Source organism: Gracilinanus agilis, chromosome 3 (genome assembly GCF_016433145.1).
Source record: "Gracilinanus agilis isolate LMUSP501 chromosome 3, AgileGrace, whole genome shotgun sequence".
Taxonomy (NCBI): Eukaryota; Metazoa; Chordata; class Mammalia; order Didelphimorphia; family Didelphidae; genus Gracilinanus; species Gracilinanus agilis.
The window spans coordinates 492,174,290-492,199,325 of NC_058132.1; the positions used below are offsets into that span (position 1 = coordinate 492,174,290).

Here is a 25,036-nt window from a genome sequence, read left to right on the forward strand (position 1 = left end):
CTTATAACAGCAGGGTTAGGGTTAGGATGAGGGAGCTCTTCCAGCCCTGTCTTTGGCCCTCTACTCTTCTCCCTCTGGACTTTTTTACTTGCTGATCTCATCAACTACCAGGGATGCAATCACCATCTCTCTGCTGATCTCCATTTTCTGCCCCAATTTCTGTGCTCACCTCCAGTCTGGCATCTCTAATTTCCTTACAGGAATTTCACACTAGATGACCAGTATACATCTTGAGCTAAATGTGTCCAAAACAGACATTGTTCTCTCTCACCTAGACAGAACCCCCACCTTCTCTATAGATGTAACCTCCTTGTCCCTCAGGCTCAAAACCTAGGAACCAGCCTTGCCTCCTCGCTGTCTCTTACCCAGATGTCCAATATGGCACCAAGACCTGTCCATTTCACTTATGCAACATCTCTCCAATGTGCCCCCTTCTGTCCTGTGTCACTGCCATCACCTCCCTCCTAGACTATTAAGACAACCTGCTACTGGATCTGTCTCCCACAAGGCTCTCCCCAATCCAAGACCTCCTCTATCCAGCCACTAGAGTGACTTTCCTACAATGCAGTTCTGATCATGTCACTCCCCTACTCCTTAAACCCCAGTGGCTCCCTATTCCCTCCAGGATCATATGCAAAACATTCTGTTTGGTGTTCAAAGTCCTTCCTTCCAGTCTTCTTATACATTACTCCACAGTCTGTATTCTAGGATTCAGAGGCTCTCACCTCCTGGATTCCTTCAGCTGCAGACTTATAAAATATCCCTTACCTGTTGTCTTAGAATAGATACTAAGCATCTGTTGGGAGGCAGAAGATGGGTAAGAGGTAGGCAAAAGGGGATAAGTGACCATGATCACATAGTTAGGAAATGTCTGAGGTAAGATTTGAAACCAGGACCTTCTGCCTCTAGTTCTAGTTCTCTATTCACAAAGTCATCTAACTGTCCCAAAATGGAAAACTTTTTTTAAATACTTACCTTGAATCTCAAGACTAATTCTAAGATAAAAGAGTGACAAGGACTAGGCAATCAGGGTTAAGTGACTGGCATAGGATCACTCAGCTAAGAAGTGTCTGAGGTCCCATTTGAACCCAGGTCCTCCTGACTCCAGATCTGGCACTCTATCCACTGTGTCATCTGGCTGTCTATAGCTACAGGCATTTTGTTTCTTTTTTCTGTGTAGTTTATATAGTGTTTTTGAGATTATATCTGGAATGCACTTCCTCTTCATTTTTTAAATTTTTATTTAATTTATTAATTAATAACATTTCTCCATGGTTATAGGATTCAGGTTCTATCCCTCTCTTCCTCTCATCCCCTCCCATAGCCCATGCCCAATTCCACTAGATTTTACATGTCATTGATCAAGACCAATTTCAATATTATTGATATTTGCATTAGGGTGTTCATTTTGAGTCAATATCCCTAATTATATCCCCATCCATCCATGTGATCAGGCAGTTGTTTTTCTTCTGTGTTTCTACTGCCACTGTACTTCCTCTGAATGTGAATAGTATTCTTTCTTATAATTCCCTCAGAGTTGTCCTGGATCATTGCATTATTGCTAGTACAGAAGGCCATTACATTTGATTTAACCACAGTGTATCAGTCTCTGTGTACAATGTTCTTCAGGCTCTGCTCCTTTCACTCTCTATCAATTCCTGGAGGTCATTCCAGTTCATATGGAATTCCTCCAGTTTATTATTCCTTTGAGCACAATAGTATTGCATCACTAGCATATATCACAATTTGTTCAGGCATTCCCCAATTGAAGGGCATTCCCTTATTTTCAAATTTTTTGCCACTAAATCAAAGGGCAGGCATTCTTTTAGCGCTCTTTGGGCATAGTTCCAAATTGCCATCCAGAATGGTTGGATCAGTTCACAACTCTACCAGCAATGCATTAAATGTCCAAATTTTGCCACCCCCCCCCAACATTTATTACTCTCCTCTGCTATCATTTTAGCCAATCTGCTGGTGATATCTCAGAGTTGTTTTTATTTGCAATTTTTTAATTATTAAAGATTTAGAGCATTTTTCATGTGCTTATTGATAGTTTTGATTTCTTTATCTGAAAATTTCCTATTCATTTATCAGTTGGGGAATGGCTTGATTTTTTGAACAATTGATTTAGCTCCTTATTAATATGTAGCTGCAGGCATTTTAATGGCTTTACCCCATTGCCTGGAATAATGTTCCTTCAGAGTTATGACTCCTTTGAACTTCCCTCTTATTCAGAGTGCCATCATTCTTTCCATTCCTCCCTATTTCTCTTAGAGCTTGCTTTGTGTCCATGTGTCTGCATATTGTCTCCCTCCCCCACTGCACCTTGAGGTCTTGAAGGGCAAGGATTCTCTTTTGCCTCTTGGAGAATCTCCAGAGCTTAGCACAGGGCCTGGGGCAGAACAGGTGCTGAATGTAGCTGGAATGGAAACTTCCTGGTCCTCCAGATGCTCTGAGGATGTCCCTGTCTTCTCTGTATCTACCTCTTCTTCTCCCCTGTGGTCCTGCAGTCCAGCAAAAGAAGCATTCTCCTGGAGCAGATGGGACGCCACACGATTCTTCTCAGGATCCCCTCTGTCTTTGTCTTCACTTTTACCCCTACAGGGTTTCTCCATTCTTCCCTCTTTTCGTGTTGGTAGTTTTTAAAAGAACCCTCTTTCTGGTCTCTCTGATGCTCCTCTGCTGCTACTGTTGTCTTCAATTATTCACTCCTCCTGCTTTTCTGTTGCTCAGGGTGTTCAGGAATCAAATGATCTCTTCCCTTTGGGTTTTCTTTCAAAAATACTTCAGTATTTTATATTGTCTAGGGTGATTATAAATGGAATTTCTCTTTCTAACTCCTGCTGCTGAGATGTGTTGAAAAATATATAGAAATGCTGATGATTTACATGAGTTTACTTTGTATCCTGCAACTTTGCTAAAGTTATTTCCACTAGCTTTTTAGTTGATTCTCTAGGATTTTTTATAGTAGACCATCATATCATCTACATTGAGTGATAGCTTGGTCTCCTCCTTGCCTATTTTAATACTTTCAATTTCTTTTTCTTCTCTAATTGCTACTGCTAGTGTTTCTAGTACAATCTTAAATAATAGAGGTAATAATGGGCATCCTTGTTTCACTCCTGATCTTATTGTGAAGGCTTCTAATTTGTCCCCATTGCAGATGATGCTTGCTGATGGTTTTAGATATATACTGTTTATTATTTTTAGGAAAGGCGCTTCTATTCCTATACTTTCTAATGCTTTCAATAGGAATGGGTTTTGTATTTTGTCAAAGGCTTTTTCAGCATCTATTGAGATAATCATGTGATTTTTATTGGTTTGCTTTTTGATATGGTCAATTATGTGGATGGTTTTCCTAATAATTAACCATCCTTGCATTCCTGGCATAAATCCCACTGATCATGATGAATAACCCTCATGATCACACTTGCAGGAGTCTTTTTCCTAGTATTCTATTATTTTTTTAAAACCTTACCTTCCGTCTAAGAGCCAATACTGTGTATTGGCTCCAAGGCAGAAGAGTGGTAAGGGCTAGGCAATAGGGGGTAAGTGACTTTCCCAGGGTCACATAGCTGGGAAGTGTCTGAGGCCAAATTTTAACCTAGGACCTCCCATCTCTAGACCTGGTTCTCAATTCACTGAGCTACTCAGCTGCCCCCTAGTATTCTATTTAAGATTTTTGCATCTATCTTCATTAAGGAGATTAGTCTGTAGTTTCCTTTCTTTGCTTTTGTGCTACCTGGCTTTGGGATCAGTACCATATTTGTGACATAAAAGGAATTTGGTAGAACTCCTTTGCTTATTATGCCAAATAGTTTGCATAGTATTGGGATTTGTTGTTCTTTGAAAGTTTGATAGGATTCACTTGTGAATCCATCTGGTCCTGGGGATTTTTTCTTAGGGAGTTCTTTGATGGCTTGTTCAATTTCTTTTTATGATAAAGGATTATTTCAGTATTCTATTTTTTCTACTATTAATCTAGGCAATTTATATTTTTTAAATATTCATCCATATCACCTAGATTGCTATATTTATTGCCATCTAATTGGGCAAAATATTTTTTAATGATTTGCCTTGATTTCTTCTTCATTAGAGGTGAGGTTTCCCTTTGATACTGTTAGTATGGTTTTCTTCTTTTCTTTTTTTTATTAGATTGACCAGTATTTTTTCAATTTTTTTCTTTTTTCAAAGTACCAGTTTCTAGTCTTAAATACATAAACTTTCCCCTGGGTAGTGCATTGGCTGCATCCCATATATTTTTGTATGATCTCTCATCATTGTCATTCTCATCAATTAAATTATTGTTTCTGTAATTTGTTCTTTAACTAACTGATTTTAGAGAATCTTATTATTTAATTTCCAATTAGTTTTTCATTTGCCTATCCATGTACCCTCATTAATTATTATTTTTATTGCAACTTGATCTGTAAAAGTTACATTTATTATTTTTGTTCTTTTGCATTTGTTTGCCATGTTTTTATGCCCTAGTACATGGTCAGTCTTTGTGAATGTACCATGTGCTACTGAAAAGAAAGTGTATTCCTTTTTGTCCCTATATTTTTTCTCCACATATCTATTAACTCTAATTTTTCTAGGATTTCATTCACCTCTCTTAACTCTTTCTTATTTATTTTTTGGTTTCATTTATCAAGATCTGATAGAGGGATGTATGGAAATAGATCTTGATCAGTGATTCATGTAAAACCTTGTGGAATTGTATTTTAGCTATGGTGGGGTGGGTGGGTTTGAGGGAGAGGGAAAGAACATGAATCTTGGAACCATGGAAAAATATTCTACAAAAACCAATAAGTAAATGCATTTCTCTATCTTAAAAAATACTTCAGATTCCTCTTCATTAGATAACAACTACTGTCCTGTCCAGTACTGAGGAACTCACATTTGCAGGTCTTGGGAGTGAAATTTAACCAAAGGGTGAACTGAGGCAGTTCCCTAAGGAAGACAAGCAGGGGAATGCTTCCTGTCAATACAAAGGGGTCAGGAACTTGCCTCTATTAATGTCCCCAACCCTAAGGAAAGGGATAGATCCCTTTTACAAGTTTGGGGGAGCACAGAACTGACAGGATAAGAGATATCTATCATAGAATTGAAGCCAGCCATTGGTTATATAGCTGAGATAATCAGGGACACTATGATTGATTAGAATAATCAATAATAAGGGACCAAAATGCCCCACCCCTTCTCTCCTCTGACTGTGAGTCTTATGTGAGTCCAATGCAATTACATCCTTATAAAAGGCAGTATAGACAATGAGGAAATAACAGTGTTCGATATGTATGCACCAAATGGCATAGCATCCAAATTCCTAAAGGAGAAACTGGCAGAGCTCAAGAAGGAAATAGATAGTAAAACCATACTAGTGGGAGATCTAAATATTCCTCTTTCAGATATAGATAAATTAAAGCAAAAAAAAATAAGTAAGAGGTAAGAGAGGTAAATGAAGTCCTAGAAAAATTAGATTTAATTGACATGTGGAGAAAAATAAATAGGGACAAAAAGGAATACACCTTCTTTTCAGCTGCACATGGTACATTCACAAAGATTGACCATGTAATGGGGCATAGAAACATTACAAACAAATTCAAAAGAGCAGAAATAATAAATGTAACCTTCTCAGATCATAATGCAATAAAAATAATAATTAGTAAGGGAACCTGAACAGGCAACTCAAAAACTGATTGGAAATTAAATAATATGATTCTCCAAAATAATTTAGTGAAAGAACAAATCATAGAAACAATTAATAATTTCATTGAAGACAATGACAATAATGAGACTTCTTACCCAAACCTATGGGATGCAGCCAAAACAGTTCTAAGGGAAAATTTATTTCACTGAGAGCATATATTAACAAATTAGGGAGGGCAGAGGTTAATGAATTGGGCATGCAACTTAAAAAACTAGATAACAAACAAAAACATCCTCACATGAAAACTAAATTAGAAATACTAAAAATCAAGGGAGAAATTAGTAAAATCAAAAGTAAAAGAACTATTGAATTAATAAATAAGACTAGAAGCTGGTACTTTGAAAAAACAGATAAAACAGACAAAGTACTGGTCAATCTAATAAAAAAAAGGAAAGAAGAAAACCAAATTGACAGTATCAAAGATGAAAAGGGAGACCCTCACCTCTAATGAAGAGGAAATTAAGGCAATCATTAAAAACCATTTTGCCCAATTATATGGCAATAAAGGTAGCAATCTAGGTGATATGGATGAATATTTACAAAATGTTAATTGCCTAGATTAACAGCAAAAGAAATAGAATACCTAAACAATCCCATATCTGAAAAAGAAATTGAACAAGCCATCAAAGAACTCCCTAATGAAAAATCTCCAGAACCTGATGGATTCACAAGTGAATTCTATCAAACATTCAAAGAACAACTAATCCCAATACTATACAAATTATTTGATTTAATAAGCAAAGAAGGAGTCCTACCAAATTCCTTTTATGTCACAAATATGGTACTGATTCCAAAGCCAGGTAGATGAAAAACAGAGAAAGAAAACTACAGACCAATCTCCCTAATGAAAATAGATGCAAAAACCTTAAATAGAATACTAGCAAAAAGACTCCAGCAAGTGATCAAGAGGATTATCCACCATGATCAGGTGGGATTTATACCAGGAATGCAAGGATGTTTCAACATTAGGAAAACTATCCACATAATTGTCCATATCAAGAAGCTAACAAACAAAAATCACATGATTATCTCAACAGATGCTGAAAAAGCCTTTGACAAAATACAGCACCCATTCCTATTGAAAACACTAGAAAGTATAGAAATAGAAGGACCATTCCTAAAAATAACAAACATTATATAACTAACATCATCAACAAGCATCATGTGCAATGGAGATAAATTAAAAGCCTTCCCCATAAGATCAGGAGTGAAACAAGAAACACTAGCAGTAGCAATTAAAAAAGAAATTGAAGGCATTAAAATAGGCAAGGAGGAGACTAAGCTATCATTCTCTGCAGATGATATGATGGTCTACTTAAAAAATCCTAGAGAATCAACTAAAAAGCTAGTAGAAATAATCAACAACTTTAGCAAAGTTGCGGGATACAAAATAAATGCACATAAATCATTAGCATTTCTATATATTTCCAACACATCACAGCAGCAAGTGTTAGAAAGAGAAACACCATTTAAAATCACCCTAGACAATATAAAATACTTAGGAATCTATCTACCAAAACAAATACAGGAATTATAAGAACACAACTGCAAAACACTTTCCAAACAATTAAAACTAGATCTAAACAATTGGAAAAACATTGATTGCTCGTGGGTAGAGTGAGCTAACATAATAAAAATGACCATTCTACCCAAATTTATTTATTTATTTAGTGCCATAACTATCAAACTGCCAAAAAACTTCTTTTCTGAATTAGAAAAAACTATAATAAAGTTCATTTGGAAGAACAAAAGATCAAGAATATCAAGGCAAATAATGAAAAAAATGTGAAGGAAGGTGGCCTAGCAGTACCAGACATTAAATTATACTATAAAGCAGCAGTCATCAAAACAATATGGTACTGGCTAAGAGACAGAAGGGAGGATCAGTGGAATAGGCTTCGGGTAAGTGATGTCAGCAAAACAGTCTATGATAAACCCAAAGACCCTAACTTTTGGGACAAAAAATCAACTATTTGACAAAAAAGGCTCAGAAAATTGGAAAACAATATGAGAGATTAGGTTTAGATCAACATCTCACACCCTACACCAAAAAAAAATTCAGAATGGGTGTATGACCTGAATATAAAGATGGAAACTATAAATAAATTAAGTGAACACAGAAGAGTATACTTGTCAGATCTCTGTGAATGGAAAGATTTTAAAACCAAGCAAGAATTAGAGAAAATTAAAACATGTAAAATAAATGATTTTGATTATACTAAATTGAAAAGGTTTTGTACAAACAAAAACAATGCACCCAAAATCAGAAGGGAAACAACAAATTGGGAAAAAATTTTTATAACAAAAAACTCTGACAGGGGTTTAATTACGCAAATATACAAGGAGTTAAATCAATTGTATAAAAAAATCAAGCCATTCCCCAATTGATAAATGGGCAAGAGACATGAATAGGCCATTTTCAGATAAAGAAATCAAAAGTATTAATAAGCACATGAGAAAGTGTTCTAAATTTCTAATAATTAGAGAAATGCAAATCAAAACAACTCTGAGGTATCGCCTCATACCAGCAGATTGACTAAAATGATAGGAGGGGAGAGTAAGGAATGTTGGAGGGGATGTGGGTAAATAAGGATATTAATGCATTGCTAGTGGAGTTGGGAATTGATCCAACCATTCTGGCTGGCAATTTGGAGCTATGCTCAAAGGGCTATAAAAGATTGCCTGCCCTGCCCTTTGATCTAGCCATACCATTGTTGGGTTTGAACCCCAAAGAGATTATAGATAAACAAACTTGCATGAAAATATTTATAACCACGTTTTTTGTGGTGGCAAAAAACTGGAAAACGAGGGTATGCCCTTGAATTGGGGAATGGCTGAACAAAATGTGGTATATGCTGGTGATGCAATACTATTGTGCTCAAAGGAATAATAAACTAAAGGAATTCCATGTGAACTGGAAAGACCTCCAGGAATTGATGCAGAGCAAAAGGAGCAGAGCCAGAAGAACATTGTAAACAGAGACCAATATACTGTGGTAAAATAGAATGTAATGGACTTCTGTACTAGCAGCAATGCAATGACCCAGGACAATTCTGAGGGACTTATGGAAAAGAAAGCTACCCACAGTCAGAGGAAGAACTACAGGAGAGGAAACGCAGAAGAAAAAGCAACTGCTTGAACTCATGGGTTGAGGCGGACATGATTGGGGATGTAGACTCGAAATTAGCACACCAATGCAACTATCAACAATTTGGAAATAAGTCTTGATCACTGACACATGTTAAAACCAGTGGAAATGCACATCGGCTATGGGGGAGGGGAGAAGGGGGTGGAGGGGGGAAGGGGAAAGTAAGAACATGAATCATGTAACCATGATAACTTTTCTAAAAACTAAAAATTATTAAAAAAAATAAACTCCAGCAAGTGATCAAGAGGATTATCCACCATGATCATGTGGGATTTATACCAGGAATGCAAGGATGGTTCAACATTAGGAAAACCATCCACATAATTGACCAAATCAAGAAGCTAACAAACAAAAATCTCATGATTATCAGAATAGATGCTGGAAATAGGTCTTGATCAAAGATTCATGTAAAACCTTGTGGAATTGTATTTCGGCTATGTTGGGGTGGTTGGGTTTGAGGAAGAGGGAAAGAACATGAATCATGGAACCATGGAAAAATACACTGTGTATCCCAGATGTCATCCTTGTGTTAACCATTTTAACTGTATTTATTGATTTAATCCCCAGGGAGACCTGTCAGTTACAACTGTTATCTCACTATTCCCTTAGCTAGCTCAGTGCAGTTCAGTTTTGTTACCTTTTTCAGTTATTTTATTTCATTTGCCTATTTCACCCCTCAGTGTCTATGATGCAGAAGCCCAGGGTAGGATGTGCCTGTTATCCTGCTGAGCAACCTGGAATGAGCAACAGCCCTTCCAACTCATCCTGTTTAGGTCCATTCTGGCAGAAATTCCTAAACTCCCAAAGTGGGTCTGAGAGTCAGTATTCTGGGTCAGTCTGAAGCCCCAGACACAGGAACCTTGAGGGATCTGGTTTTTGTCCCTACCCACCACCCCTACCCCCTGCACTGCCTGCTCCTCCCTCTCTGAGCCTTGTGGACTGTTCTCTTAAGGAGATTCTGGCTCTGCTCCTGGGGAACTCAACAATCCTTGTTTGCCTAATTCTGTCTCTCAGCCAGTTCATTTGTCCTGACAATGACACAGGAGAGTAAGCAGTGCCTATGTGAGCTTCCAGGGCTTGCTGGAGGAAAGTCTCCAGAGCATTTAGGGTGGGGAGAGGAGGGTAAAGAATTGCAGTGAATCAATCTGAAAACAGAATATTTGTTTCTGGAGCATTTTCTCCAGAGAAGGGTGGACTCAGCCCATAGTTTTCTGTTCTCTGGAAATTAGAGGCAGCTAGAAGGGAAGCAGGCAGGGACCTGAACTGAGAGGTAGGAAAGCCTCAGTTTACATTTGGCCACACACCACTCCTATGTGGGTGCCTCAGAACAACCACTTACTCAAATCTCTATTTCCTTATATTGGGGATAATTGTGTCTCTGAATTAGGAAGATGAAAGAGAGGAAGAAGAGCTGTACTGTTACAGAAAACACCCTCAACAGAGCACCTGGCCAAAAGCAGTTCATTATAAATGATTCTTCCTTCCTTCACAGTCTGAGAGGTTCTGCTGGAGGATTAGGGCAAAAGCAGGAAGACTAATGGTACCGAGGATCTGTGAGCTATGATTTTATGCTGGTTAAAGAGAAAATTATTCCCAATAATAGATCTACCTTAGAGAGGAAGAGGGTTGGAGGAAATCTCGCCTAAACAATTTTCCCAGATATATTTGGGAGACACAATTCCAGGCCATGGAAAGGCAAGATGGAATCAGCTCTGAGATTACTTCCACGTCTGAGATTATCCAAAATGGAGTTGATCTCAGACTTCAGGAGCAACAAAGGGAATCGCTAAGGTCCCATTACACAAGGGAAAGTCCTTTGACAGGAGAACCAGGTAGCAGAAGGTCCCTGGCTCTGGGACTTAGCATAGGAACACTTTTCCATTCCTCATAGCTGAAAACTGCTCCCAACCCTGCCTACTGCTGAGGGACATATTCCCTTGGAGGGCAGACTTGGGCAGCAGGGAGAGGGCTCCTTACCCACAGAGAACAGGTTCCGAGCATTCTCCAGCATCACCTCCTTGTACAGCTCCTTCTGGGGAGGGGCCAAGAGGCGCCACTCCTCCCGGGTGAAGTCCACAGCCACATCCTTGAATGTCACCATCTCCTAGAGCAGGCCAAGTCAGAGGACACAGGGCTGAAAGCCACATCAGAGTGAAGAGCCCACCTCTGGTCAATTATAGGAGGAAACTGACACACAGAGAAGGGAGGGGCCCAAAGGCCCCACCCTTTGTCAGTGTCAGAGTCAGCACTAGAAGCTGAGTCTCTAAGAGCCCAATGGAGGTTTGAGCAAAGCAGCTCCAAGACCCTCCTGAGCAATGCTGAGGAGTTTCTATCTAGTGTGTGAAGGAACTTATCTTGGGCTTTGGTCCCAGGTGCCCCAGGCAGCAGTGGATGTAGGTGACCCAGTCACGTGTCTGATTCCCGGCCTGCCACTGTGTCCCGGGGCAGCCCAAGTCAGGGGGAGTGTCCCGAGAGTGAGAGTGCCAGAACCAGCACAATGTAAGCACCGAGGGAGGAGCCGGGAATGTAAAAGGCAAGTGAGGGAAGGAGAGGGGCCTTTTGTACCTCCCCTCTGCAACTGACTGGCTCTCTGAGCTGGGGGCTTCTCTCTGAGCTTTTCTGGTCTCTTGATCTCTGGCAAGCCAAGCCTGAGCTCACTGAATGGAGAACGAGATCTAGAAAGGCTGAGACCTTTCTCTGCTTCTGTCAGACTCGCTTTACTAATAAATGCTCATGAATTGGGTAATAAGCCTCCAGATCTATTTTTAATCATAACGTTATGGAATGTGTCTCCCTATGAAATCATGGAGAAAGTCTAGTTGAGAAGTGCCTGGATCTATGGCAGAGAAGATAGGGAGGTTGAGGTGAAAGTTCTTCCTTCCCACAAATTACAAGGGATATGTTCTCAAGCAACATCTGTGAAGAGTTTGTGAGAATCTGGTCAATGGAGGGAAGAAAGTTCAGCATGATTCCTTAAAAGAGAACAAAGTTAAAGAAAAAATCTAGTTTGTTTTCTGTATGACAGAAACCAAGTCTTATCTGGATGAAAACATGAGGAGGGTCCTAAAGAGATGCTCATTACAATCTGAACTTGACTGAGTGATCTAGGATGCTTTCCAATCAAATGAAGGAAACCTTTCTGTTGTCACATTCAGGCCTTGAGGTTCCTCTGGGTAGGATAGGTGACAGCCAAACCTTTGCTTTATGTTTGCTTTCATTTGTATATGGCATATATTTCTTAATCATATTTTATGGCACAAAAATAAGAATGACTATGATGAAAAAGAAAGAGTTTCTTTATTCAATAAGAAAGCAATATTTAATCAATTTGCATTTTGTTTGAGCTAATTCATACCAAAAAAAAGATGGCATTTTCTTTCTGAGAAAGAAATTATCTAATCATACACCTAGAACTCAAGAAAATTCAAAGAAGCTTCGAGGGATTGGGTAAAAGAGGCCTGCTGATGGCCCATATAAAGAAGTTGGCCAGATCTGAATATAACTTGATCATCTGGAGAGGTCACTTCATGTCCAACCTGCTCTATGTACAATGTGTGTTTGCCAATATGCCTGGAATGAGATGTTTGTCCATTTCACTTCCTTTATTCTAGGATTTGACTTCCGAATAATTTGAGGAATTTCTGGCTCTCTCTAATGCCTTTTCAGATTCCCAAGAGTTTATGAATATTTTTTTCTTCTAAGATCTCTTGAGTTATTCTTCTTTACTGCCTAATATTCACCATGTAGGTTCTCAGCCAAGAAAGGCAGACCTGTTAGGGACTGATAACTGATCTTTGGTCAATTCCCTGACTCACACTCTCAGGAGATGCTATTCCAAACCTCTTTCCTTCACAGACCTCCCACATCCATCCAGCACCCCCAGGGGGTGAGGTAAGGAACTCCAAACCTCTTTTCCTGGAGAAAGGAAATCTCAAACATCTTATTTTTCACATGGATCTTCTTTTTTGGGTGTTCTCTGATTGATTTCTCCACCAAGTCCTTGATAGGGGTACCTTCTCTCCAAACAGAACTCTTTTCATCCCTCTTTTCTATATTGTCTTCCTTTGTTAGATTGTTGGAATCTTGGGGCTAAGAAAACAGTAAACTAGAATCTTCCAGGGCAAGCCTCCCCAAAGACAACAAAAGAGAGAACAAGAGATTTAGAATAAAAATCGACAGAAGGGAAGGACAACCTAAAAGAAAAGTTAACAACAGCATCAGGGCAAAATGCTTTAATTCGCTATATAATGAACTGCCTGCTCTCTTCACTCAGACTTCTTGCTGGGAAGGGAAGATAATACAGAATCAGAAACTAAGACAACAAATGCAATGGCCACTGAAAGATGTGGATCTTTCTCATTAAAGATGTTGGTGGAATAAAGTATGTAGATGTTAAATCTTGCCAGGCCTTGAGAGCAAGATGACTACTCTCATCCCTTGGAATCTTACAAATACAATCTGACTTTCTTGATCTTAATGAAACAGGTTTAATAAAGTAGATAATCAAGATAGGGTGAGGATGGAGGGCTAAGGGCTGAGGCTAACAACAACTATTGTAATGGGGGTAATTTGAGGAAAGGTGTGTGGGATAAGGGAATTTGAAAGGAGGTTGTCAGAGACTTGCTAAGTGGGTAATCTAGGTTACAGGTAGGCTGGGATTAAGGAGATTCAGGATATAATAGGGCTGAAGTCAGGAGTATAACAAAGAAGGGAAACAGAGATCTTCAGGAAGAGGAGAAATTAAACTAAACAGACAAACAGCAGGCTTTACAGACTGGGACTTAGACTCAAACACAGGCTGAGGGAAATAGACTAAACTGAAATTAACAAACAGGGTTTAGTTAATTTCACAGGAAGGGACTTGTTTTGAAGTTACACCTTCCTTCAAGATGGATACCCTGGCTTCCTTTCAAGCCCAGAGTATGTTGGTTCTTTCCCTCTTCTCCTCTCTCTTAAATAACTAACAGATAAATTATACTAATAAGTCTGTTGAAACACAAAAGGGTTTATTATCTTTAAAAGTTGATGTGTCAGCTAAGAGATAGAGAGGAGGATCAATGGAATAGACTGGGGATAAATGACATCAGCAAGACAGTGTATGATAAACCCAAAGAGCCCAACTTTTGGGACATGAATCCACTATTTGACAAAAACTGCTGGGAAATTTGGAAAACAATATGGGAGAGATTAGGTCTAGATCAACATCTCACACCCTACACCAAGATAAATTCAGAATGGGTGAACGACTTGAATATAAAGAAGGAAACTATAAACATGTTAAGTAAACACAGAATAGTATACTTGTCAGATCTATGGGAAAGGAAAGACTTTAAAACCAAGCAAGAGTTAGAGAAAATTACAAAATGTAAATTAAATGGCTTTGACTATTTTAAACTAAAAAGTTTTTGTACAAACAAAAACAATATAGTCAAAATCAGAAGGGAAACAACAAATTGGGAAAAAATCTTTATAATGAAAAACTCTGACAGGGGTCTAATCACTCAAATATACAAGGAGTTAAAGCAATTGCATAAAACATCAAGCCATTCCCCAATTGATAAATGGGCAAGAGACATGAATAGGCAATTTTCAGGTAAAGAAATCAAAAGTATCAATAAGCACATGAGAAAGTGTTCCAAATCTCTAATAATTAGAGAAATGCAAATCAAAACAACTCTGAGGTATCACCTCACACCTAGCAGATTGGCTAAAATGAAAGAAGGGGAGAGTAATGAATGTTGGAGGGGATGTGGCAAAATTGGGACATTGATGCATTGCTGGTGGAGTTGTGAACTGATCCAGCCATTCTGGCTGGCAATTTGGAATCACGCTCAAAGGGCTATAAAAGAATGCCTGCCCTTTGATCCAGCCATACCATTGTTGGGTTTGTACCCCAAAGAGATCATAGATAAACAGACTTGTACGAAAATATTCATAGCTGCGCTTTTTGTGGTGGCAACAAATTGGAAAAGGAGGGAATGTCCTTCAATTGGGGAATGGCTGAACAAACTGTGGTATATGCGGGTGATGGAATACTATTGTGCTAAAAGGAATAATAAACTGGAGAAGTTCCAGGCGAACTGGAGAGACCTCCGGGAACTGATGCAGAGCGAAAGGAGCAGAGCCAGAAGAACTCTATACACAGAGACTGATATACTGTGGTAAAATTGAATGTAATGGACCTCTGTACCAGCAGCAATACAATGACCCAGGACAATTCTGAGGGATTTATGGTAAAGACGCCACCCACATTCAGAGGAAGGTCTGCAGGAGAGGAAACATATAAGAAAAACAACTGCTTGAACGCATGGGTCGGGGTGGACATGACTGAGGGTGTAGACTCGAAACTACCACACCAATGCAACTACCAACAATTTGGAAATTGGTCTTGTTCAAGGACACATGACAAAACTAGTGGAAACGCGCATCGGCCAAGGGTGGGGGGGTGCGGGGGGGGGGGTTGAAGGGGAAAGGTGGATCATGAATCATGTAACCATGTTAAAAATGAATATTAATAAATGTTAAAAAAAAATCAAAAAAAAAAAAAGTTGATGTGTCAGGAAAGTGGTTCAAAGGAAGCCCTAACAGTTGTCTCAGGAACCTCAGGTGGGGGAAGGGAGGCAAAGATGGAGTCTGAGTAAGGACCAGCCTTTAATTCAACTTATAAAATAAATGATGACTGACTAGTTTCTTTATATGTCAAATAACAATTAACTGTCAAATAACAATTAACCCTTCACAGATTTGAACTCCTCTCTAATTACTCTCCTTATTAACTCCACAGACATACAAGGTAAGGGAGGGAAGGTAGGAAATAAATTAGGGAAGGAAGATATAAAGGGTTTATCCAAAATAACAGTTTCTTAAATAAATATGTCAAAGCTAGGCTAAATTTCAATTGCACAGATAGGTAAGGAAGCAGCTCAGTTGATTAGACAACCTTCCTCCACGGGAGACACAAACCAACTGCCTATTTCCTCAAGATTCCAAACTCCTAACTGCTTTACTCAGCCAAAGCTTGAAAAAACTATATGACCCCCTCTCTCTATACTACACCATACTTATCCGAGAATCCACTGACCTGCAAGGGTATCTTCAGTCTCCAATAGAGTTGGAGCTACTCTATCTACCTCTCTATCTAAATCCCCCACAAACCTCCCTAATTCTAGCTACTTAACTCTAAAGCCACGCCAAACCATTTTGGTCAATGAATAGAGCAAGTTGTTGGATCAGGGTATGTGACCCAGTGATCTACTCACCAAATTCTGCAAAGTGAGCTTGCAGAGGTAACTTAGCAGTTTAGATCACTTAGGTTGAATTTCTCTCATCCATGTAGGTAAACAGAATTTCCTCAGGTCAGGAGATGGTAACAGGAATAACAATAGATTGAACAAGATTCAGAGTACACAGGACACTCCAAAAGCCAGATCAAAAGAAGAATGAAGGAGTTTTACCAAATTCCTTTTATGACACAAATATGATACTGATTCCAAAGTCAAGTAGACCAAAAACTGAGAAAGAAAACTACCAACCAATCTCTCTAAATGAACATAGATGCAAAAATCTTAAATAAAATACTAGCAAAAAGACTCCAGCAAGTGATCACAGGGATTATTCACTATGATCAAGTAGTATTTATACCAGGAATACAAAGAATGTTTTACTACTAGGAAAAACATCCACCTATTTGACCATACCAACAATCAAACCAACAGAATCACATAATCTCAACAGATGCAGAAAAAAACTTTTGACAAAACACAACACTAATTCCTAATGAAAACACTAGAAAGTAGAGGAATAAAAACATCAACAAAGTATTCTGGGAAGATGGCGGCTTAGACAGGGCAAATCTTAAAACTTTTCGCACCCTTACACACCGAGATAGAAAACAATGAGCTTCAAGAACAAAGAGGAACAAATCTAAAAATTGAACAGAGCAAGAGGAACCCTACTGCAGGACAGCTAAAGAGATACGCCAAGAAAAAGGTTTGAATTCTTGAACTATCGGGTCTGGGGGGTATAGAAGGGGAATCCAAGGCTGCCTCCCCCACATGCTGTGAGGGGTCTCCAGAGGCTGGGAAATCTCAGGGTGTGCGGGTGCACTGGCCCTGAGGGAGGGACTTGCTGGCCCTGGACTCTGGGAGTTGAACACAGGCACTGGAGAGGTGACTGGAGGAAAAAACCAGAGAAACACAGTAAAAAAGCCCGGAAGATGATGGCTTAGAGAGAGCCAAACCTCAGATCTCAGACAACTTGCCTTCCTCCTACAGAGATAGAGAACAAAGGGCTTCAAGAAGAAAAAAACCACATGAAACACAAGGACAGGGCAGAGGGGACCCCTCCTGGACAGCTCAGCTCAGTGAAATCTCTCCTTCTTGTCCTCCCACGTTTTTATTGTTCTGTTTTTTTTGGGTTTTTTTTTCTTCTCTCCTATTAGGATTTAGCCTCAGGGCAGATTAAGCAGACCAGACTAATTCAATCAATACAAGCTTGATAACATCAATTGGACTGCTGAGAAATCTTCAGAGGGCAGAGAAAGTAACTACAAACCTCCATTGCCAGCTAGGGGAAGATCTTTCATCAAAAATCATTAAATACATCTGCTCAAACTAGTAGAACAGAAAAGGAAAAAATATGAGTAAGCAACAGAAAAAGAGAAAAGAAATGACAATTGATAGCTTCTTTCAAGGAAGTGAAATATATACAAAACTAGAGGGGGAAGAAAAGGTAATATTAAGAAAAATAGGGAAACAAACAAAAAGGAGTAATTTATATTCTATAAAGAAGCACATGGGACCAATAGGGAAGAATAACAATAAAATGTAAGGGTAAAAAAGGTTGGAGAGAGGAAATAGTTAATACTTAAGTGCATTGATATCAACTTAAAGAGGGAAGAACAATCAGATCGATTGGGGCAAAGAATTGATTCACCCACTACAGAGAAGTAGAAGGGTAACAAAAGGACTGGTGGAGAGAGAAGTAACACGAGGAAAGGAGATGGCCCGGGGGGTGGGGGGGAAGGGAGCTTGAGGGAGGAGGGTAGCTTAAAAATATCCTAAAGAGGAATAAGAGGGGAATAAGAAGGGAGAGGGGAGAAAGGGAAGTACAATAAGGGAGGGGATTTGGGGAACTGATTAAAAAACACTGGTATAGAAAGAAATAGTGAAAGAAGAAAGGACAAGGAGAGAAAATCAAAATGTCTGGGAATACACAGTTGATAAGTATAACTCTGAATGTGAATGGCATGAACTCACCCATAGAATGGAAGCAAATGGCAGAGTGGATAAGAAACCAAAATCCTACCATATGTTGTCTACAAGAAACACACATGAGACAGGCAGACATACATAGAATAAAAATGAGAGGATGGAGCAAAATCTATTGGGCTTCAAATGAGAAAAAGAAGGCAGGGGTTGCCATCATGATCTCTGACAGAGCCAAAGTAAAAAGAGATAAGGTTAAAAGAGATAGGGAAGGTAACTACATACTAATAAAGGCAGTATAAACAATGAAGAAATATCAGTACTCAACATATATGCACCAAATGGTACAGTTTCCAAATTTCTAAAGGAGAAGCTAGTGGAGCTCAAGGATGAAAGAGATAGAAAAACCATAGTAGTGGGGAACCTCAACCTTCCCCTATCAGATCTAGATAAATCAAACCAAAAAATAAATAAGAAAGAGATAAGAGAGTGAATGAAACCCTAGAAAATTAGAGTTAATAGATATATGGAGAAAAATAAATAGGGACAAAAAGGAATATACCTTCTTTTCAGCAGTTTATGGAACATTCACAAAGATAGACCATGTAATAGAGCATAGAAACATGGCAAATAAATGCAAAAAAGCAGAAGTAATAAATGCAACCTTATCAGATCATAATGCAATAAAAATATGTATTAGTAAGAATACATGGAGAGGCAAACCAAAAACTAATTGGAAATTAAATATGATTCTCCAAAATAATTTAGTGAAAGAACAAATCATAGAAACAATTAATAATTTCATTGAAGACAATGACAATGATGAGACTTCTTACCCAAACCTATAGGATGCAGCCAAAACAGTTCTAAGGGAAAATTTATTTCACTGAGAGCATATATTAACAAATTAGGGAGGGCAGAGGTTAATGAATTGGGCATGCAACTTAAAAAACTAGAAAATAAACAAAAACATCCTCACATGAAAACTAAATTAGAAATACTAAAAATCAAAGGAGAAATTAATAAAATCAAAAGTAAAAGAACTATTGAATTAATAAATAAGACTAGAAGCTGGTATTTTGAAAAAAAACAGATAAAATAGACAAAGTACTGGTCAATCTAATAAAAAAAAGGAAAAAAGAAAACTAAATTGACAGTATCAAAGATGAAAAGGGAGATTTCACCTCTAATGAAGAGGAAATTAAGGCAATCATTAAAACATATTTTGCCCAATTATATGGCAATAAATATAACAATTTAGGAGATATGGATGAATATTTACAAAAATATAAACTGCCTAGATTAACAGCAGAAGAAATAGAATACCTAAATAATCCCATATCAGAAAAAGAAATTGAACAAGCCATCAAAGAACTCCCTAAGGAAAAATCACCAGGGCCTGATGGATTCACAAGTGAATTCTATGAAACATTCAAAGAACAACTAATCCCAATACTATACAAATTATTTGATTTAATAAGCAAAGAAGGAGTCCTACCAAATTCCTTTTATGTCACAAATATGGTACTGATTCCAAAGCCAGGTAGATGAAAAACAGAGAAAGAAAACTACAGACCAATCTCCTTAATGAACATAGATGCAAAAATCTTAAACAGAATACTAGCAAAAAGACTCCAGCAAGTGATCACGGGGGTTATTCATTATGATTAGGTGGGATTTATAGCAGGAATGCAAGGATGGTGCAACATAAGGAAAACTATTCACATAACTGACCATATCAACAAGCAAACCAACAAAAACATGATTATCTCACACCAAGTGGAATCTACTCTAAGGAACACTACACTCCAAGCTTTCACTTCCCAAAGGTTATCACAATACCAAGCAATCCTGTTGGCTAATGAAAACATCACATTTCACTGGTGCAAAAGTTTAAATCTTGCAACTCTGATTCCAGATTTACCTCTGGAAGGAGAGAGTCTACACATCTTTGAAGATCCACTTAACATCATGCATAAGACAAGGCATAATCTGTCCATTGGTCCCATGGAAAACCCTGAGTTGACACTCTTCACAGATGGATCATCTTACCTAGTAGGCAATCAGAGATTTACTGGTGCAACAGTAGTGACAGCTTCTGAAACCCTTTGGTACTCATCCCTACCATCTACTATGAGTGCTCAAGGGGCAGAATTGGTCAGATTGATTCACGCTTGCCCATTTGTTGATTGGAGAATGGATTGATTATTTTGTACAATTGATTTAGCTCCTTGTATATTTGAGTAATTAGACTTTTGTCTTGAGTATTTTGCTATAAAGACTTTTTTCCCAGTTTGTTTTCCTTCTGATTTTAGTTGCATTGTTTTTGTTTGTATGAAACCTTTTCAATTTAATGTAATCAAAATTATTTATTTTACATTTTGTAATTTTTTCTAACTCTTGTTTGGTTTTAAAATCTTTCCTTTCCCAGAGATAAGACAAGTATACTATTCTGTGTTCACCTAATTTTCTTATAGTTTCCTTCTTTATATTCAAGTCATTCACCTACTCTGAATTTATCTTGGTAAAGGGTGTGAGATATTGATCTAAACCTAATCTCTCCCATATTGTTTTCCAATTTTCCCAGCCTTTTTTGTCAAATAGTGGATTTTTGTCCTGAAAGTTGGGCTCTTTGGGTTTATCATACACTGTCTTGCTGACATCACTTACCCCAAGTCTATTCCACTGATCCTCCCTTCTGTCTCTTAGCCAGAACCATATTGTTTTGATGAACACTGCTTTATAGTATAGTTTAATATCTGGTAATGCTAGGAAACCTTCATTCATGTTTTTTTTTTCATTATTTCCTTTGATATTCTTGATCTTTTGTTCTTCCAAATGAACTTTCTTACAGTTTTTCTAACTCTGTAAAAATGTTTCTTGGTAGTTTGATAGTAAGGCACTAAATAAGTTAATTAATTTGGGTAGAATGGTCATTTTTATTATGTTAGCTCATTCTACCCATCAGCAATGTTTTTCCAATTGTTTAGATTTAGTTTTAATTGTTTGGAAAGTGTTTTGTAGTTGTGTTTGTGTAATTCCTGTGTTTGTTTTGGTAGATAGATTCCTAAGGATTTTATATTTTCTAGGGTGATTTTAAATGGTGTTTCTCTTTCTACCTCTTGCTGCTGGGATGTGTTGGAAATATATAGAAATGCTAATGATTTACGTGCATTTATTTTGTATCCTGCAACTTTGTTAAAGTTGTTGATTATTTCTACTAGCTTTTTAGTTGATACTCTAGGATTTTTTAAGTAGACCATCATGTCTTCTGCAAAGAGTGATAGCTTAGTCTCCTCATTGCCTATTTTAATACCTTCAATTTCTTTTTCTTCTCCAATTGCTACTGCTAGTGTTTCTAGTACAATGTTAAATAATAGAGGTGATAATGGGCATCCTTGTTTCACTCCTGATCTTATGGGGAAGGCTTTTAATTTATCCCCATTGCATATGATGCTTGTTGATGATTTTAGATATATACTGTGTATTATTTTTTAGGAAAGGTCCTCTTATTGCTATACTTTCTAGTGTTTTCAATAGGAATGGGTGTTGTATTCTGTCAAAGGCTTTTTCAGCATCTATTGAGATAATCATGTGATTTTTCTTTCTTAGTTTGTTGATATAGTCAATTATGTGGAGTCTGTCATTCTTGAAACAATACCATCCCTAGACCAAGGGTTAATCTCCTGCACCTTCCCCCCAATATCTTTTCAGTTAAATTGAAAAGTAATGACAGTCTGAGGGAAAATTAATAATCATGCTTCAACTGTTTGAATTGTCTGTCTGTGTTACATGTTTTGTGCGGTAGACCAGGAATGACCAGGAGAGGGAGCTTTGCCTGGCTAGTGGGGGCCATCTGCTGCTCCCATCCCCCAAGCCCCTGTTCAGACCATCTCTGCAAATGTGGCTAGAGACAGTGGACCAAGAGGGCCAGGGCTTTCTCCTTTCTAATGCCTGTGGCTCTTTTCTCCCATCCCCCTGCAGACCCCACAGCCCTACCCCGGTAAGTCCCACTCCCCAGCCTGGCTCTGGAGACCCTCGAGAGCCTGGACACGCCCAGGGTATTTCTTTTCCCCCACCTTTTCTGCAAGGGGTGGGGGGGAAGAAGAAGAGAATAATTTTGCATGTCCCAAACTGTTTTATAGCCCAAAAGAGCTTGGAACTCGGGACCCCTGAGTCCCCCGGGATCCTTTTCTTTGATCTAGAAAGCAAGAAGACAGTGCCCTAAACTGGGCCAGCACAAGGAAGAGCAGCCCTGAAACCCAAAAGACGGAGACCAACATTTCCTACCTGGCTCCCAGGGAGGAAGAAAGGAGGAGGGGGCTGGGCAGGGCAGCAGTGAGTGGGGAGGAGATAAGAGGTTGGGGCGAGAGGCGGAGCTCAGACTGCTAACTGGGAAGAGAGAAGCCGGGCATGGGCAGCCCCCAAGGAGAGGGCGGAGCAGTCCTGCCCACCAACCACCAGCAGCGCAGAGGACTCTGGGAAATAGGAAGTCAGGAGCGCGCTCTGTCCATACCTCCTTCCAACCATTCCGAAGATTTGTGCAGCTAGGAACCACCTGCTCCTACTACTGAGTGAATGGCTAATTAGTTTATGACGTCGTGGAACGGGGACCGCGGGGAAAGGAGCGACTATCACAGGGGGACAAGAGGCCCAAAGTGAGGAAGATCCAGAGGTAGAGGGCGTAGCTCACGGCGGGAGAAGGGATGGGAACCGCAGAGGGCATTAATTACTGCCTTCCCCACGGGTTAGAGCTGGCAGCCCCAGGCAGCGTGGATCCCCTGGGATATGGGGGGATGACGGGGAGAGGAGCGGTTGAAGTCTCCTCCTGGTGAGTTTTTCGGGGGAAAGACCAGCTCCCGCGGATGCCGCCTTGAGGCTCACTCATGGACACCCTCAGATCACCCTAAAGTCGGGAGCCCCTCGCGGCTCTGGAGTTAGGCAGCGCTATATGAGGTCCGGAAAGGACCTGGGTAGGGCAGGAGCTGATCCGGGACTAGCAGCGCCTGGATGACAAGCTGTTGGCAGGCTGTGAATTTCGTTACAGTGATGCAGTGTGTCTATGGGGATGCTCCCGTCTCTGGGAAGGTTTGACTGTGGCTGCCTGCTTCCCCTTTGGGATCTTGTTTCCTGCTAAAACATCCTCCCTGGGGAAGGAACTAGGTACAATTTTCACAAGCCCTGGAAGGATCCAGGAGTCCTGCCTCCTTCACCCCTGTCCTCCCCCTTCTTTCAAATCTTCCAGTCCCATGAAAGGCAGCAGAGTCCGAGACATGATTCTGGCTCTGAGCCTCAGGTATCTCTCATGCTCATCCGTGGCAACCTCAGACCTGTTGAAGTGTATTTAACCACATCCCCTTCTGTCTTGGGGGAGGGGGAGTCAGGGACACTCCTTTACCCCACCTTAGTTGGTGACTCCCTCATTGCAATCCCTCCACCTGAATGAAAGCGCCTTGTTGCCCCTTGGGCAGTCCTCTGTTTCAGGTTACCTGCAAGCATGCTCTGTTCTGGCTAAATAGGAAATACTGACCAGAGAGAGGACACTAGAATTGGGAGGAGTTGGAGAAGGCGAGATTCTAGTTTGGACTTCAGGGAAGCCAAAGAGGTCATTGGTGTGAGCTGGGGAGAGAGAGCATTCAGCCTGCCCATGGGGGACAGCCAGAGAAACTGCCTGTGAGGCTGAGCCTGAGAGGAGCCCAGGAGGGTGGGGGTAAGAGGGCACCGGTTCCTGTTCATGGAACTACCAGGAGACTAATCTGGCCAGGTTCCAGAGTATGTTTCAGAGAGGAAAGGGGAAGAAGCCTGGCAGAGCAGGAGTGGGATGGGTCCTAAAGGATTTTGGATGCTAGAGAGCATTGGGGCTTTGATCCTACAAAAAAAATGGAGAAGTTTACCCCACAGTGGGGCCAATGAGAGGCCCTGCACCTTAGCAAAGTCACCTCAGGGGCTGAAATGAGGGCAGGAATGAAGAGGGACTAGGAGACCCTCCCAGAGTGAGCTGCCTAAATCAGAAAGTCCTGGTCCTCAGATTCCCTCCTTTCTTTGCTGGAGGGGAAATCTCTCATTTTCCTTGCAGCTTACTCACCCATCCTTCCCTTCGAGCAGAGATTTCACTGCCTTCTGGAGGTCACAGGTAAGTCTGATCCCAGGTGCCCCACCACCACCCTCCACCTACTGGCTTCTGTTGGCTATCCTTGCCATCAGGTCTCATTCTCTTCATCTAACCTACTTTCATCTCTTTTCCTCTTTCATTTTTGTCATGTCTGCAGTCCCCCTCCACACATTTACCATTAGGTCACACTTTTCAAACCTACAAACTTTGCCCAATGTAAGGGTTAAAAATTAAGATTTGTGAAAGGGAATTCTTGGTTCTCTTTGAGTTCACACTTGTGTAAAGGGAATCCTTTATTCTCTTTGCCTAGTTGGAGTTAACACTTTGGTTCAGAATAACTTTGAATCCACACAAGCTTTTACTAGGTAGAGGAGCTCACAAACCACTTAGTGAATTCATACCCTACCTAGTGAAAGCCAGCAAGATACTTGGAGAGCTCCACCCTTTTTTCTAACTCAGTCAGAAGAGTTCAACCCCTCAGAAGCTGTGAACCCTTTCAATGAGTATTCCAGAAGGTTGCAAACTGGTTCCCACAAACACTGCCCTCTGGGCAGTGCTAGACTGTTTGGAAGCTTTAATTGTCCCATGTGAAGAGGGGCAGGAATAGGAAACTGCCATAAAAGCCACAAAATCCTTTGGGCTGGGGCAGTCTGGTGAAGTTGAGGCTCTTGCAAAGTGTCTTCTGGAGATAGTGTTCAAGGGAACTTTACTGGAGACTACAGCTTGGATCATGGCTTCGACTTAGATTCTGACTCCTGAACTACTTCATTGGGTGATTGAAAAGGGCTGACTAGTTTCCTAAGAGACTAGCTTCCATCTTGGAGGAGGCCTACCAAAGGGAAGAAGCTTAAAAATCCTCC

The 25,036-nt window shown here is 39.8% G+C and overlaps 1 protein-coding gene across 1 annotated transcript in view; it reads left to right on the forward strand.

Annotated features, from left to right (window-relative positions):
* LOC123241759 (zinc finger protein 420-like) overlaps positions 1–25,036 on the forward strand; it is a 63,231-nt gene that overhangs the window by 18,307 nt on the left and 19,888 nt on the right. Inside the window, exon 5 of the mRNA XM_044669311.1 lies at positions 1,607–1,613. Within this exon, the coding sequence (XP_044525246.1) occupies positions 1,607–1,613 (7 nt within the window). The remainder of the gene's footprint in view (positions 1–1,606; positions 1,614–25,036) is intronic.